Raw genomic sequence first — 18,072 nt, 5'->3', positions numbered from 1 at the left:
TATCCTCTATCCTCTCCTATCCTCTATCCTATCCTATCCTCTATCCTATCCTATCCTCTATCATATCCTATCCTCTATCCTATTCTATCCTCTATCCTATCCTATCCTCTATCCTATCCTACCCTCTATCCTATCCTATCGTATCCTCTATCGTATCCTATCCTCTATCCTATCCTATCCTCTATTATATCCTATCCCCTATTCTATCCTATCCTCTATCCTACCCTATCCTCTATCCTATCCTCTCCTCTATCCTATCCTATCCTCTATCATATCCTATCCTCTATCCTATTCTATCCTCTATCCTATCCTATCCTCTATCCTATCCTATCCTCTATCCTATCCTATTCTCTATCCTATCCTATCGTATCCTCTGTCCTATCCTGTCCTCTATCCTATTCTATCCTCTATCCTATCCTATCCTCTATCCTATCCTATCCTCTATCCTATCCTATTCTCTATCCTATCCTATCGTATCCTCTGTCCTATCCTATCCTCGATCCTATCCTATCCTCTATCGTATCCTATCGTCTATCCTATCATATCCTCTATCTTATCCTATACTCTATACTATCCTATCATCTATCCTATCCTATCCTCTATCCTATCCTATCCTCTATCCTATCCTATTCTCTATCCTATCCTATCGTATCCTCTGTCCTATCCTATCCTCAATCCTATACTATCCTCTATCGTATCCTATCGTCTATCCTATCATATCCTCTATCTTATCCTATACTCTATACTATCCTATCATCTATCCTATCATATCCTCTATCTTATCCTATCCTCTATACTATCCTATCCTCTTTCCTATCCTATCCTCTATCCTATCCTATCCTCTATCATATCGTATCCTCTATCCTCTCCTATCCTCTATCCTATCCTACCCTCTATCCTATCCTTTCGTATCCTCTATCGCATCCTATCCTCTATCCTATCCTATCCTCTATCCTATCCTACCCTCTATACTATCCTATCCTCTATCCTATCCTATCCTATCCTCTATCCTATGCTATCCTCTATCCTATCCTATCCTCTATCCTATCCTATCCTCTATCCTATCCTACCCTCTATCCTATCCTATCGTATCCTCTATCGTATCCTATCCTCTATCCTATCCTATCCTCTATTATATCCTATCCCCTATTCTATCCTATCCTCTATCCTACCCTATCCTCTATCCTATCCTATCCTCTATCCTATCCTATCCTCTATCATATCCTATCCTCTATCCTATTCTATCCTCTATCCTATCCTATCCTCTATCCTATCCTATCGTATCCTCTATCGTATCCTATCCTCTATCCTATCCTATCCTCTATTATATCCTATCCCCTATTCTATCCTATCCTCTATCCTACCCTATCCTCTATCCTATCCTATCCTCTATCATATCGTATCCTCTATCCTCTCCTATCCTCTATCCTATCCTATCCTCTATCCTATCCTACCCTCTATCCTATCCTTTCGTATCCTCTATCGCATCCTATCCTCTATCCTATCCTATCCTCTATCCTATCCTACCCTCTATACTATCCTATCCTCTATCCTATCCTATCCTATCCTCTATCCTATGCTATCCTCTATCCTATCCTATCCTCTATCCTATCCTATCCTCTATCCTATCCTACCCTCTATCCTATCCTATCGTATCCTCTATCGTATCCTATCCTCTATCCTATCCTATCCTCTATTATATCCTATCCCCTATTCTATCCTATCCTCTATCCTACCCTATCCTCTATCCTATCCTATCCTCTATCCTATCCTATCGTCTATCCTATCATATCCTCTATCTTATCCTATCCTCTATCCTCTCCTATCCTCTATCCTATCCTATCGTATCCTCTGTCCTATCCTATTGTTAGTTCTTCAACACAGGATAGGAAAATCGCACGTTGTTCCGAAGACGGGTGAAATGATACAGCAATTAATCGTATCTACATATAACACTTTATTCCACTTTGTATATTAACGCTGTAGGGAAATCGCACTTGCTCCGAGGACGGGTGACACGATACAGAGCGAAATTCCTCTCGGTTCGCCGCTATGTTCACTTTCGGCGCGTACCGCTCCCCGCCGGCTCGCAGGCCTACCGGCCCCGGTCGACCCTTCGGGTCTGACCGTGCACGTTGCCCCAATTCGCAGAAGGGTGATCACATCCTTCTCCTTGGGTCATAAACGGGCCTAGATCGCTGGTGTCAGCGATCTTACCACGCGGCCTTTTGTTCTTTCCGACCTTTCGAGGTGTCGAACACATGACGCGATGCCGGCGAGAATCCCCTTTTCAGGAGGCCGGTGAACACAACGGTTTCGCTCTGTCTCTCTCTCTTCACACACACACTTTTACAATCATCATTCATATAAGCCATACAACGCATTTCTTATAACTAACGCCAATACAAATGAATATACCAGAATACACCAAACAGCCGAACACGCCAGAATACAACAGAATACGCATAATGTTTCACACCACTTTCGAACACATGTAGTAACAAACGGCGGATCCGTAACACTCTATAAACATAAATGGCATTTCGCCCGCAACAATAAACATAAACGGCATTTCGTCCGCAACATTCCCCCCTTCGTATAAATCGCAGAGTTTATACTTCCTCATTTTTTAATAGTCGGACAAGTTTTCGCGCCGGACGCGTGAAGTCACCCAACGAAGTACGCACTTTTGCTATCCTCACTTCCCCATCTGACCCAGGGTATACCTCGATGATCGTCCCTCTTTTCCAATTATTTCGTGGCGCTTGCAAATCGACAATGAGCACGAGGTCACCCCGCTTTAGCGGATCCGCCCTTTCTGACCATTTTGGTCGTGCTATTATCGACGGGAGGTACTCCCGTAGCCAACGCTTCCAAAAGGCGTCGGCAAAGCTTTGCGCCGTCCTCCATTGCTTTCGCAAACACTTGGATTGAGCATCGTATCTCCCCAATTTTATGTTTCCTGACGAGGAGCCTATTAAAAAGTGGTTCGGCGTCAGTGCTTCGTCATCCCGAGCATCTACAGGTACCTGGGTTAACGGGCGCGAATTCACAGAGTGCTCTACCTCTGTCAACATCGTATATAGCACTTCTTCTGTAGGAGCTTGTTCGCGCAAGACCACTTGTAACGCGACTTTCACGGATCTCACTAAGCGTTCCCACGCCCCACCCATGTGTGGGGCGTCCGGTGGATTAAAGACCCATTTCATGCCCTTCGTCAACGCGTATCCTTGCTGTTTCTCTTGGTTGATCCCGGCATTCGCTTCTTTAAGTTCTCGACTTGCGCCCTTAAAATTCGTCCCATTATCGCTGTACATGATAAGGGGGTTGCCTCGACGTGCAGCTAACCGTTGCAAAGCCATTATGGTGGAGCTCGCGCTCAAGCTGTGGGCTAGCTCCAAATGAATAGCTCGTATAGTGAGGCAAGTGAAGAGCACTCCCCAACGTTTTTCTCTTCTCCGGCCGATTTTCACCAACATGGGGCCGAAATAGTCAATCCCACAATGGCTGAACGGTCTTTGTCGGTACGCTACACGCCCCACGGGTAGTGCAGACATCATGGGAGCGTGCGGTTTGGCGCGCTGCAACCGACACACTATGCATCTCTTCGACAACGAACGCAGGGCCTTCCTTAACCCCACTATGTAAAAGGTTTGTCGCAGCTCGTTCATGACCGCATTGCTGCTTCCGTGATAAAAGCGCCTGTGAAACTCTTTTATGAGCATCCGCGTGGCCGGGTGCTCGCCGTCCAGGATTATTGGGTGATTATTAAATTCGGATTCGCGAATGTTAACCGCTCGTCCGCTTGCTCTCAATATCCCGCATTCGTCTAAGTATGGCCTTAACCCCGCGATTTTACTGTCTCTATTTAAGTCTTTCCCATTTTTGATGGTGTTGATTTCCTTCTCGAAGTGCTCGGCCTGGATCACACGATACCAATATCGCTCGGCCGCCGCTACGCTCTCGATGCTTATTCCCGTTCGCGGTTTACTTCGCCAGCGGTCTATCGCAGCTTGTACTCGTCTAGCTACGGCCAATAAACCCCTCCATCCCAAAACTCTTATCGCTAGTGGAAGATTCGCCAACGGCAATGAACGCGAAGCGCACACGAGGGTCTTGCGGATTTCCATGTTATCTATCGTCTTCTTCTCGGTATCGTTGAGTGGCTTTTCCACCGGCCAATGGGTTTCCAGTTTCTGCAGGAATTCGGGCCCACGATACCATTGAGTAGCCGTGCGGGTTGCTTCGTTGGACCAACGCGTCGCGCTATCCGCGGGATTCTGTTTCGACGGGACCCATCGCCATTCCGAGCCCTCCGTGATGTCGTCGATCTCTCCTAGTCGGTGCGCAACGAAAACCTGCCGGATTCGCGGTTCTCCTTTTATCCATCTGATAACTGTGGCCGAGTCGGACCATAGGAAACGCTGATTAAAGTTGAAATCAAGTTCTTCCGAGAGGGTTTTTGCTAATCTTGCCGCCAGTAACGCAGCCTGCAGTTCCATCCGAGGAACGGAGAGCGGCTTGAGGGGTGCTACTCTTGATTTCGCCATAATTAAGACGACATTAGTCGGACCGTTCTGCACTTCTGTTCTCAAATACGCGGCCGCAGCATACGCTTCTAAACTCGCGTCGCAGAAAACATGTAGCTGCACTTTTGTCTGATTGCAGTTGGTTGGCATTAGGCAGCGCGGAACGCGATCGCCTCGTACCTGGTATAGTGTTCGTAACCAGGCTAGCCAATTGACGTTTTCTTCGTCTCGTAATGAGTCGTCCCAGCCGATTCCGCTACGCCAAATTTTCTGCATTAATATCTTGGATCTCACCGTAAAGGGGGCGAGGAAGCCGAGAGGATCGAAGATCGACATGATGACGCGCAAATATTCGCGTTTCGTTGGTTTCCTGAGTCCACGCGTCACCTCTGCGGGGATCCTTTCCGTATCCGCTTTGAATGCCAATTCGTCCGTCTTCGTGTCCCAGAAGAGGCCCAACACCTTCTCTCCTCGTCGGTCACAGAGTCGCGTTTCATCGCCATCCCTCATGGACTCCTCCCTAGTCATCGCGTTGACTATCGCCGACGCGTTGCTTGCCCAACTGTGCATCTTGAAGTTTGCGCGAGCATTAATTTTCGTTATGTTTCGAACGAGATCTAGCGTTTCTTTCACACAACTTCGGCTTACTAGGAAGTCGTCCATGTAGCTATTTTTTTTTATGCTTCTGGCGGGTGCGGGTTCCGAATGCTTGTATTCCTCCGCGTTACGATTTTTTATATATATCGCGCTGCACGGTGATGATTTCGCCCCGAATATCAGGCTTGTCATCGTGTAAACCTCCGGCTCTATTTCGCGACTACGACCGCGCCATAGGAAACGCTGCGCGTCGCGATCTTCCTCCCTCATCTTTACACGTAAAAACATGTCCTTGATGTCTGCCTTGCACGCCACCGCGTATTGGCGAAAGCGTAGCAATACACCTGCCAATGGCTGCAACAGGTCCGGCCCAGTCTCGAGCATGTCGTTTAGGGAAACACCCTTTGTTTTAGCGGCAGCATCGAACACCAGCCTCAATCTTCCCGGCTTACTAGCATTTTGTACCCCAAAATGTGGCAGATACCAAACGCGCGCGTTTCGCGTATCATCTACCCTCTTTTTAGCGTATCCGTCATTGATGAGCCGCTCCATTTCCTTGTAATACAACGCGGCGTATTCCGGATCGCGGTCCAGCCTTTTCTCCAACGCAAGGAGTCTCTTCCGCGCCGTCGTGAAACTGTCAATACTTGAAACATTATCGGATCTCCAAAGCAGGCCGGTCTCCCAAGCATCGCCTGTGTAGCGACTCGTTTCTTTCAACGTCTTCCAGGCATGATCGTGAACGCTTCTAGGTTTAGCATCAACCCGGACGCCAAAATCGTCCATTTGAAAATAAAACTTGACTAATTCGTCGAGCTCTTGGCGGCTCTCGCGTTTCCTTACGTCTAATGTGTTGACGCGGTCGGCTAAGTATTCTAGCGAATTTCGGTCGACACCTCTCTGCGACTGTATCGTCCCGTGTAAGACCCAGCCTAGAAGAGACTTCGAAAGCGCGAGGCCATGCTCCTTTATGTTTCGTAACTCACGTGTAACTATTAGAGGCCAATTATCTTGGCCCAAAAGTAATTTGGGCTGTGCGTCTTTATACGCGTTCAAGGTCACGTGATCCGTATCACTTACGTGTTTTACAAGATGATCTGGAAGAGATTGACTGGGAAGATCTAAATCCTGTACCGCTAACGCGTGCTCAATGCGATGGCTCTCTAGTGTTCCGCGTAGAACCACACTAACTTTCTCGCTGCTCGAGACCACAGCATCTCGATCATTTATTCCTTTCAACGCGAGATTTACCTTCGGACCTCTCACCCCCACTTGCCGTGTTAATTTCCTGTCAATCAGCGTGACCGTAGAGCCCTCATCGAGTAGTGCATAGGTATCCCTAGAACCCCCCGGGCCAAATACGCGGACTGGCAATATTTTTAAGAGTACGTGCGGCGATGCGGGTCACCCTTGATTGACGTCATTGGTCGGCGATGAGGCGCCAGCTGCTTGTTCAGGTGCACCTTTGCCGGCTTTCGTCGCCCTTCGACCTTCTTTACTTGTCGCTGTAACCGACCTCTTCTCGTGCAAAAGTGCGTGGTGTCGCGCCCGACACACGGCACAACCTCCTTTCCTACAGTCGTCTCGCATGTGGTCACGTCCCAAGCAGTTAAAGCATAATCGCCGTTTCCTAACTAGGCGCCAACGAATGTTCACTGGTTCCCGAAGGAAGCGTGTACAGGCTTCGGGCAAGTGATTCGATCTTCGACAAAACGCGCAACCCACCGCGTCGCTATCATCCTTTCCCGCGCGCGGTTCGTGTCTCATCATGTAGCCCGCCTCGGAAGGCCGCGGTTTTTTCGTCGGCATCCTAGGGTCCGACCGCGAGGTTGATGCTAAGCTCAACGTCCCGGCCGCTGCCGCCACTTCTACCTCTCGGTGCATAAAGTCGGCCATCTTTTCCAAGTTTGTCTTTTCCGGGGACGTTTCGGCCGCGTATCTATTAAAGGCGTATATCAAGGCCGATGGTAATTTGCCCGTAACGCTCTTCAGTAGATCAAAACTGTGTAGATAACCGACAAGTCCTAATGATTTGAAGGCCGCGACCGTGTTTTTCAGCTTCGTAGAGAACTGCACCATGTTAACCTTTCCCGAGTTTAGGTGAGGCAATTCCTTTATTGCGCTGGAGAGTTTCTCGGCGATCAAATTCTTGTTGCCATAATGTAACTCAAGCGTTTGCATCACTTCCTTAGCGTCGCGGGTCGTCGCTAGTAACACTCGCACGGCTTCGCGCGCTTCGCCTGTCAAGGCTCCGAACAACCGCGCGATATTTTCGCGTTCGCTGAAGCCGCCGAGCTCCGACGTCAGCTCGTACGCTTCCTTGAAATGAAGCCACTCAAACGGATCGCCCGAAAAGGTTGGCAAGGCTTTCGCGGAGGTTAGTCGGTTGACGAGCCGCGAATTCGCCTCGCTCGCGGAAGACTCCCTCACCGCGAGCAGGGTGTTTTCTATTGCTTCCGCCAAACGCGTCGCCGGATCGACGGCTGGACGCCTGCTTGCCGAAATACCCGAATTACCTGGCAATGGGGTGCTGTGACGCTGCGCGGATGTCCCATCCCCTGCGGCGTCCTCGAAGTTCGATGGCCCAGGGCTGTCACTCGGGTGCGCCGTCGGCGAACAGAAGGTGGGCATGGCGTCACCTCTCGTTCCCTGCGGCGATTGATCGGATTGACGAAAAATCCCACTTGATCCTGGAACAGGCGGTTCTGCAACTTCCGGTGGCAGTGGGCGCCGTGGTGGCTCCACGACCGCTGTCACTCTGCCCTCTTGCACCGCCCGAGTCCTCTTCGTTGGCGGCTGGACCACGCTGTTCCCCTTTTGATAGTTCTTCTTCCTTTTCGCCGTCATCGTCACGACACTTCACTTGTTACACACTTCACCCGAGCGATCGATTCTCTATCCTGCTATCCCCGAACAAAGTCCCGGGTTTCGGCACCAAATGTTAGTTCTTCAACACAGGATAGGAAAATCGCACGTTGTTCCGAAGACGGGTGAAATGATACAGCAATTAATCGTATCTACATATAACACTTTATTCCACTTTGTATATTAACGCTGTAGGGAAATCGCACTTGCTCCGAGGACGGGTGACACGATACAGAGCGAAATTCCTCTCGGTTCGCCGCTATGTTCACTTTCGGCGCGTACCGCTCCCCGCCGGCTCGCAGGCCTACCGGCCCCGGTCGACCCTTCGGGTCTGACCGTGCACGTTGCCCCAATTCGCAGAAGGGTGATCACATCCTTCTCCTTGGGTCATAAACGGGCCTAGATCGCTGGTGTCAGCGATCTTACCACGCGGCCTTTTGTTCTTTCCGACCTTTCGAGGTGTCGAACACATGACGCGATGCCGGCGAGAATCCCCTTTTCAGGAGGCCGGTGAACACAACGGTTTCGCTCTGTCTCTCTCTCTTCACACACACACTTTTACAATCATCATTCATATAAGCCATACAACGCATTTCTTATAACTAACGCCAATACAAATGAATATACCAGAATACACCAAACAGCCGAACACGCCAGAATACAACAGAATACGCATAATGTTTCACACCACTTTCGAACACATGTAGTAACAAACGGCGGATCCGTAACACTCTATAAACATAAATGGCATTTCGTCCGCAACAATAAACATAAACGGCATTTCGTCCGCAACACCTATCCTCGATCCTATCCTATCCTCTATCGTATCCTATCGTCTATCCTATCATATCCTCTATCTTATCCTATCCTCTATACTATCCTATCCTCTATCCTATCCTATCCTCTATCCTATCCTATCCTCTATCATATCCTATCCTCTATCCTCTCCTATCCTCTATCCTATCCTATCCTCTATCCTATCCTACCCTCTATCCTATCCTTTCGTATCCTCTATCGCATCCTATCCTCTATCCCATCCTATCCTCTATCCTATCCTATCCTCTATACTATCATATCCTCTATCCTATCCTATCCTATCCTCTATCCTATGCTATCCTCTATCCTATCCTATCCTCTATCCTATCCTATCCTCTATCCTATCCTATCGTATCCTCTATCGTATCCTATCCTCTATCCTATCCTATCCTCTATTATATCCTATCCCCTATACTATCCTATCCTCTATCCTACCCTATCCTCTATCCTATCCTATCCTCTATCCTATCCTATCCTCTATCATATCCTATCCTCTATCCTATTCTATCCTCTATCCTATCCTATCCTCTATCCTATCCTATCCTCTATCCTATCCTATTCTCTATCCTATCCTATCGTATCCTCTGTCCTATCCTATCCTCGATCCTATCCTATTCTCTATCGTATCCTATCGTCTATCCTATCATATCCTCTATCTTATCCTATCCTCTATACTATCCTATCCTCGATCCTATCCTATCCTCTATCCTATCCTATCCTCTATCATATCCTATCCTCTATCCTCTCCTATCCTCTATCCTATCCTATCCTCTATCCTATCTTATCCTCTATCTTATCCTATCCTCTATCCTATCCTATCATCTATCCTATCCTATCTTCTATCCTATCCTATCCTCTATCCTATCCTTTCCTCTATCCTATCCAATCCCCTATCATATCCTCTATCCTATCCAATCCCCTATCATATCCTCTATCCGATCCTATCCTCTATCCTATCCTATCCTCTATCCTATCCTATCATCTATCCTATCCTATCTTCTATCCTATCCTATCCTCTATCCTATCCTTTCCTCTATCCTATCCAATCCCCTATCATATCCTCTATCCGATCCTATCCTCTATCCTATCCTATCCTCTATCCTATCCTATCCTCTATCCTATCCTAACTTCTATCCTATCCTATCCTCTATCTTATCCTATCCTCTATCCTATCCAATCCTCTATCCTATCCTCTATCCGATCCTATCTTCTATCCTATCCTATCCTCTATCATATCATGTCCTCTATCCGATCCTATCCTCTATCCTATCCTATCCTCTATTATATCCTATCCCCTATTCTATCCTATCCTCTATCCTATCCTATCCTCTATCCTATCCTATCCTCTATCCTATCCTATCCTCTATCCTATCCTATCCTCTATCTTATCCTATCCTCTATCCTATCCTATCCTCTATCCTATCCTACCCTCTATCCTATCCTTTCGTATCCTCTATCGCATCCTATCCTCTATCCCATCCTATCCTCTATCCTATCCTATCCTCTATACTATCCTATCCTCTATCCTATCCTATCCTATCCTCTATCCTATGCTATCCTCTATCCTATCCTATCCTCTATCCTATCCTATCCTCTATCCTATCCTACCCTCTATCCTATCCTATCGTATCCTCTATCGTATCCTATCCTCTATCCTATCCTATCCTCTATTATATCCTATCCCCTATACTATCCTATCCTCTATCCTACCCTATCCTCTATCCTATCCTATCCTCTATCCTATCCTATCCTCTATCATATCCTATCCTCTATCCTATTCTATCCTCTATCCTATCCTATCCTCTATCACATCCTATCCTCTATCCTATTCTATCCTCTATCCTATCCTATCCTCTATCCTATCCTATCATCTATCCTATCCTATTCTCTATCCTATCCTATCGTATCCTCTGTCCTATCCTATCCTCTATCGTATCCTATCGTCTATCCTATCATATCCTCTATCTTATCCTATCCTCTATACTATCCTATCCTCTATCCTATCCTATCCTCTATCCTATCCTATCCTCTATCATATCCTATCCTCTATCCTCTCCTATCCTCTATCCTATCCTATCCTCTATCCTATCCTATCCTCTATCCTATCCTATCGTATCCTCTATCGTATCCTATCCTCTATCCTATCCTATCGTATCCTCTATCGTATCCTATCCTCTATCCTATCCTATCGTATCCTCTATCGTATCCTATCCTCTATCCTATCCTATCCTATCCTCTATCCTATCCTATCCTATCCTCTATCATATCCTATCCTCTATCCTATCCTATCCTCTATCCTATCCTATCCTCTATCCTATCCTATCCTCTATCCTATCCTATCCTCTACAATATCGGATCCTCTATCATATCCTTTCCTCTTTCCTATAATATCATCTATCCTATCGTATCCTCTATCTTATCCTATCCTTTATCCTGCTATCATCTATCCTATCCTATCCTCTATCCTATCCTATCCTCTATCATATCCTATCCTCTATCCTATCCTATCGTCTATCCTATAATATCCTCTATCTTATCCTTTCCTCTACACTATCCTATCCTCTATCCTATCCTATCCTCTATCCTATCCTATCCACTATCATATCCTATCCTCTATCCTCTCCTATCCTCTATCCTATCCTATCCTCTATCCTATCCTACCCTCTATCCTATCCTTTCGTATCCTCTATCGCATCCTATCCTCTATCCTATCCTATCCTCTATCCTATCCTATCCTCTATACTATCCTATCCTCTATCCTATCATATCCTCTACCTTATCCTATCCTCTATCCTATCCTATCCTCTATCCTATCCCATCCTCTATCCTATCCTATCCTCTATCATATCCTATCCTCTATCCTATCCTATCCTCTATCCTATCCTATCCTCTATCCTATCCTATCCTCTATCATATCCTATCCTCATTCCTATAATATCATCTGTCCTATCCTATCCTCTATCCTATCAATCCCCTATCCTATCCTCTATCGTATCCTATGCTCTATCCTATCCTATCCTCTATCCTATCCTATCCTCTATCCTATCCTATCGTATCCTCTATCGCATCCTATCCTCTATCCTATCCTATCCTCTATCCTATCCAATCCCCTATCCTATCCTCTATCCGATTTTATCCTCTATCCTATCCTATCCTCTATCCGATCCTATCCTCTATCTTATCATATCCTCTATCCTATCCTATCCTCTATACTATCCTATCCTCTATCCTATCCTCTATCCTATCCTATCCTCTATCTTATCCTATCCTCTATCCTATCCTATCCTCTATCCTATCCTATCCTCTATCCTATCCTATCCTCTATAATATCGTATCCTCTATCATATCCTATCCTCATTCCTATAATATCATCTGTCCTATCCTATCCTCTATCCTATCCAATCCCCTATCCTATCCTCTATCGTATCCTATGCTCTATCCTATCCTATCCTCTATCCTATCCTATCGTATCCTCTATCGTATCCTATCCTCTATCCTATCCTATCGTATCCTCTATCGTTTCCTATCCTCTATCCTATCCTATCCTATCCTCTATCCTATCCTATCCTATCCTCTATCTTATCCTATCCTCTATCCTATCCTATCATCTATCCTATCCTATACTCTATCCTATCCTATCCTCTACCCTATCCTATCCTCTATCCTATCCTATCCTCTATCCTATCCTATCCTCTATCCTATCTTATCCTCTATCTTATCCTATCCTCTATCCTATCCTACCCTCTATCCTATCCTTTCGTATCCTCTATCGCATCCTATCCTCTATCCCATCCTATCCTCTATCCTATCCTATCCTCTATCCTATCCTATCCTCTATCATATCCTATCCTCTATCCTATTCTATCCTCTATCCTATCCTATCCTCTATCACATCCTATCCTCTATCCTATCCTATCGTATCCTCTATCGTATCCTATCCTCTATCCTATCCTATCGTATCCTCTATCGTATCCTATCCTCTATCCTATCCTATCGTATCCTCTATCGTATCCTATCCTCTATCCTATCCTATCCTATCCTCTATCCTATCCTATCCTATCCTCTATCATATCCTATCCTCTATCCTATCCTATCCTCTATCCTATCCTATCCTCTATCCTATCCTATCCTCTATCATATCCTATCCTCTATCCTATCCTATCGTCTATCCTATAATATCCTCTATCTTATCCTTTCCTCTACACTATCCTATCCTCTATCCTATCCTATCCTCTATCCTATCCTATCCTATCCACTATCATATCCTATCCTCTATCCTCTCCTATCCTCTATCCTATCCTATCCTCTATCCTATCCTACCCTCTATCCTATCCTTTCGTATCCTCTATCGCATCCTATCCTCTATCCTATCCTATCCTCTATCCTATCCTATCCTCTATACTATCCTATCCTCTATCCTATCATATCCTCTACCTTATCCTATCCTCTATCCTATCCTATCCTCTATCCTATCCTATCCTCTATCCTATCCTATCCTCTATCATATCCTATCCTCTATCCTATCCTATCCTCTATCCTATCCTATCCTCTATCCTATCCTATCCTCTATCATATCCTATCCTCATTCCTATAATATCATCTGTCCTATCCTATCCTCTATCCTATCAATCCCCTATCCTATCCTCTATCGTATCCTATGCTCTATCCTATCCTATCCTCTATCCTATCCTATCCTCTATCCTATCCTATCGTATCCTCTATCGCATCCTATCCTCTATCCTATCCTATCCTCTATCCTATCCAATCCCCTATCCTATCCTCTATCCGATTTTATCCTCTATCCTATCCTATCCTCTATCCGATCCTATCCTCTATCTTATCATATCCTCTATCCTATCCTATCCTCTATACTATCCTATCCTCTATCCTATCCTCTATCCTATCCTATCCTCTATCTTATCCTATCCTCTATCCGATCTTATCCTCTATCCTATCCTATCCTCTATCCGATTCTATCCTCTATCTTATCATATCCTCTATCCTATCCTATCCTCTATACTATCCTATCCTCTATCCTATCCTATCCTCTATCCTATCTTATCCTCTATTTTATCCTATCCTCTATCCTATCCTATCCTCTATCCTATCCTATCCTCTATCCTATCCTATCCTCTATCCTATCCTATCCTCTATCCTACCCTATCCTCTATCCTATCCTATCGTATCCTCTATCGTATCCTATCCTCTATCCTATCCTATCCTCTATCCTATCCAATCCCCTAACCTATCCTCTATCCGATCTTATCCTCTATCCTATCCTATCCTCTATCCGATCCTATCCTCTATCTTATCATATCCTCTATCCTATCGTATCCTCTATCGTATCCTATCCTCTATCCTATCCTATCGTATCCTCTATCGTTTCCTATCCTCTATCCTATCCTATCCTATCCTCTATCCTATCCTATCCTATCCTCTATCTTATCCTATCCTCTATCCTATCCTATCATCTATCCTATCCTATACTCTATCCTATCCTATCCTCTACCCTATCCTATCCTCTATCCTATCCTATCCTCTATCCTATCCTATCCTCTATCCTATCTTATCCTCTATCTTATCCTATCCTCTATCCTATCCTATCATCTATCCTATCCTATCTTCTATCCTATCCTATCCTCTATCATATCCTATCCTCTATCCTATCCTATCATCTATCCTATCCTATCTTCTATCCTATCCTATCCTCTATCATATCCTATCCTCTATCCTATCCTATCCTCTATACTATCCTATCCTCTATCCTATCCTCTATCCTATCCTATCCTCTATCTTATCCTATCCTCTATCCTATCCTATCCTCTATCCTATCCAATCCCCTATCCTATCCTCTATCCGATCTTATCCTCTATCCTATCCTATCCTCTATCCGATCCTATCCTCTATCTTATCATATCCTCTATCCTATCCTATCCTCTATACTATCCTATCCTCTATCCTATCCTATCCTCTATCCTATCTTATCCTCTATTTTATCCTATCCTCTATCCTATCCTATCCTCTATCCTATCCTATCCTCTATCCTATCCTATCCTCTATCCTATCCTATCCTCTATCCTATCCTATCCTCTATCCTATCCTATCCTCTATCCTATCCTATCGTATCCTCTATCGTATCCTATCCTCTATCCTATCCTATCCTCTATCCTATCCAATCCCCTAACCTATCCTCTATCCGATCTTATCCTCTATCCTATCCTATCCTCTATCCTATCCTATCCTCTATCATATCCTATCCTCTATCCTATCCTATCCTCTATCCTATCCTATCCTCTATCCTATCCTATCCTCTATCATATCCTATCCTCATTCCTATAATATCATCTGTCCTATCCTATCCTCTATCCTATCAATCCCCTATCCTATCCTCTATCGTATCCTATGCTCTATCCTATCCTATCCTCTATCCTATCCTATCCTCTATCCTATCCTATCGTATCCTCTATCGCATCCTATCCTCTATCCTATCCTATCCTCTATCCTATCCAATCCCCTATCCTATCCTCTATCCGATTTTATCCTCTATCCTATCCCATCCTCTATCCGATCCTATCCTCTATCTTATCATATCCTCTATCCTATCCTATCCTCTATACTATCCTATCCTCTATCCTATCCTCTATCCTATCCTATCCTCTATCTTATCCTATCCTCTATCCTATCCTATCCTCTATCCTATCCTATCCTCTATCCTATCCTATCCTCTATAATATCGTATCCTCTATCATATCCTATCCTCATTCCTATAATATCATCTGTCCTATCCTATCCTCTATCCTATCCAATCCCCTATCCTATCCTCTATCGTATCCTATGCTCTATCCTATCCTATCCTCTATCCTATCCTATCGTATCCTCTATCGTATCCTATCCTCTATCCTATCCTATCGTATCCTCTATCGTTTCCTATCCTCTATCCTATCCTATCCTATCCTCTATCCTATCCTATCCTATCCTCTATCTTATCCTATCCTCTATCCTATCCTATCATCTATCCTATCCTATACTCTATCCTATCCTATCCTCTACCCTATCCTATCCTCTATCCTATCCTATCCTCTATCCTATCCTATCCTCTATCCTATCTTATCCTCTATCTTATCCTATCCTCTATCCTATCCTACCCTCTATCCTATCCTTTCGTATCCTCTATCGCATCCTATCCTCTATCCCATCCTATCCTCTATCCTATCCTATCCTCTATCCTATCCTATCCTCTATCATATCCTATCCTCTATCCTATTCTATCCTCTATCCTATCCTATCCTCTATCACATCCTATCCTCTATCCTATTCTATCCTCTATCCTATCCTATCCTCTATCCTATCCTATCATCTATCCTATCCTATTCTCTATCCTATCCTATCGCATCCTCTGTCCTATCCTATCCTCTATCGTATCCTATCGTCTATCCTATCATATCCTCTATCTTATCCTATCCTCTATACTATCCTATCCTCTATCCTATCCTATCCTCTATCCTATCCTATCCTCTATCATATCCTATCCTCTATCCTCTCCTATCCTCTATCCTATCCTATCCTCTATCCTATCCTATCCTGTATCCTATCCTATCGTATCCTCTATCGTATCCTATCCTCTATCCTATCCTATCGTATCCTCTATCGTATCCTATCCTCTATCCTATCCTATCGTATCCTCTATCGTATCCTATCCTCTATCCTATCCTATCCTATCCTCTATCCTATCCTATCCTATCCTCTATCATATCCTATCCTCTATCCTATCCTATCCTCTATCCTATCCTATCCTCTATCCTATCCTATCCTCTATCATATCCTATCCTCTATCCTATCCTATCGTCTATCCTATAATATCCTCTATCTTATCCTTTCCTCTACACTATCCTATCCTCTATCCTATCCTATCCTCTATCCTATCCTATCCTATCCACTATCATATCCTATCCTCTATCCTCTCCTATCCTCTATCCTATCCTATCCTCTATCCTATCCTACCCTCTATCCTATCCTTTCGTATCCTCTATCGCATCCTATCCTCTATCCTATCCTATCCTCTATCCTATCCTATCCTCTATACTATCCTATCCTCTATCCTATCATATCCTCTACCTTATCCTATCCTCTATCCTATCCTATCCTCTATCCTATCCTATCCTCTATCCTATCCTATCCTCTATCATATCCTATCCTCTATCCTATCCTATCCTCTATCCTATCCTATCCTCTATCCTATCCTATCCTCTATCATATCCTATCCTCATTCCTATAATATCATCTGTCCTATCCTATCCTCTATCCTATCAATCCCCTATCCTATCCTCTATCGTATCCTATGCTCTATCCTATCCTATCCTCTATCCTATCCTATCCTCTATCCTATCCTATCGTATCCTCTATCGCATCCTATCCTCTATCCTATCCTATCCTCTATCCTATCCAATCCCCTATCCTATCCTCTATCCGATTTTATCCTCTATCCTATCCTATCCTCTATCCGATCCTATCCTCTATCTTATCATATCCTCTATCCTATCCTATCCTCTATACTATCCTATCCTCTATCCTATCCTCTATCCTATCCTATCCTCTATCTTATCCTATCCTCTATCCTATCCTATCCTCTATCCTATCCTATCCTCTATCCTATCCTATCCTCTATAATATCGTATCCTCTATCATATCCTATCCTCATTCCTATAATATCATCTGTCCTATCCTATCCTCTATCCTATCCAATCCCCTATCCTATCCTCTATCGTATCCTATGCTCTATCCTATCCTATCCTCTATCCTATCCTATCGTATCCTCTATCGTATCCTATCCTCTATCCTATCCTATCGTATCCTCTATCGTTTCCTATCCTCTATCCTATCCTATCCTCTATCCTATCCTATCATCTATCCTATCCTATCTTCTATCCTATCCTATCCTCTATCATATCCTATCCTCTATCCTATCCTATCCTCTATACTATCCTATCCTCTATCCTATCCTCTATCCTATCCTATCCTCTACCTTATCCTATCCTCTATCCTATCCTATCCTCTATCCTATCCAATCCCCTATCCTATCCTCTATCCGATCTTATCCTCTATCCTATCCTATCCTCTATCCGATTCTATCCTCTATCTTATCATATCCTCTATCCTATCCTATCCTCTATACTATCCTATCCTCTATCCTATCCTATCCTCTATCCTATCTTATCCTCTATTTTATCCTATCCTCTATCCTATCCTATCCTCTATCCTATCCTAT

The 18,072-nt window shown here is 44.5% G+C and overlaps 1 protein-coding gene across 1 annotated transcript; it reads right to left on the bottom strand.

Moving 5' to 3' along the window:
* Positions 1-2,612: 2,612 nt before the first annotated feature.
* On the bottom strand, positions 2,613-7,973 carry LOC143363843 (uncharacterized). Its single transcript, XM_076804375.1, has 2 exons — positions 6,535-7,973; positions 2,613-6,465 (listed from the first exon to the last, which is right to left on the bottom strand). The coding sequence occupies exons 1-2, from the start codon at positions 7,971-7,973 to the stop codon at positions 2,613-2,615; spliced, it is 5,292 nt and encodes a 1,763-aa protein (XP_076660490.1).
* Positions 7,974-18,072: the final 10,099 nt, after the last annotated feature.

The sequence above is a fragment of the Halictus rubicundus genome, unplaced genomic scaffold (genome assembly GCF_050948215.1).
Source record: "Halictus rubicundus isolate RS-2024b unplaced genomic scaffold, iyHalRubi1_principal scaffold0152, whole genome shotgun sequence".
In the NCBI taxonomy this organism is placed as follows: domain Eukaryota; kingdom Metazoa; phylum Arthropoda; class Insecta; order Hymenoptera; family Halictidae; genus Halictus; species Halictus rubicundus.
The sequence above is the reverse complement of the archived record's forward strand: the minus strand, read 5'-3'. Positions and strand labels throughout refer to the sequence as shown.

Bases quoted from the DNA above. Each gene is read 5' to 3' on its own strand.
- LOC143363843 (XM_076804375.1), bottom strand. From the start codon at position 7,973: ATGACGGCGAAAAGGAAGAAGAACTATCAAAAGGGGAACAGCGTGGTC. The intron at 6,466-6,534 runs GTGACCCGCATC...GGGGGGTTCTAG, and splicing joins ACCAATGACGTCAATCAAGG to GGATACCTATGCACTACTCG.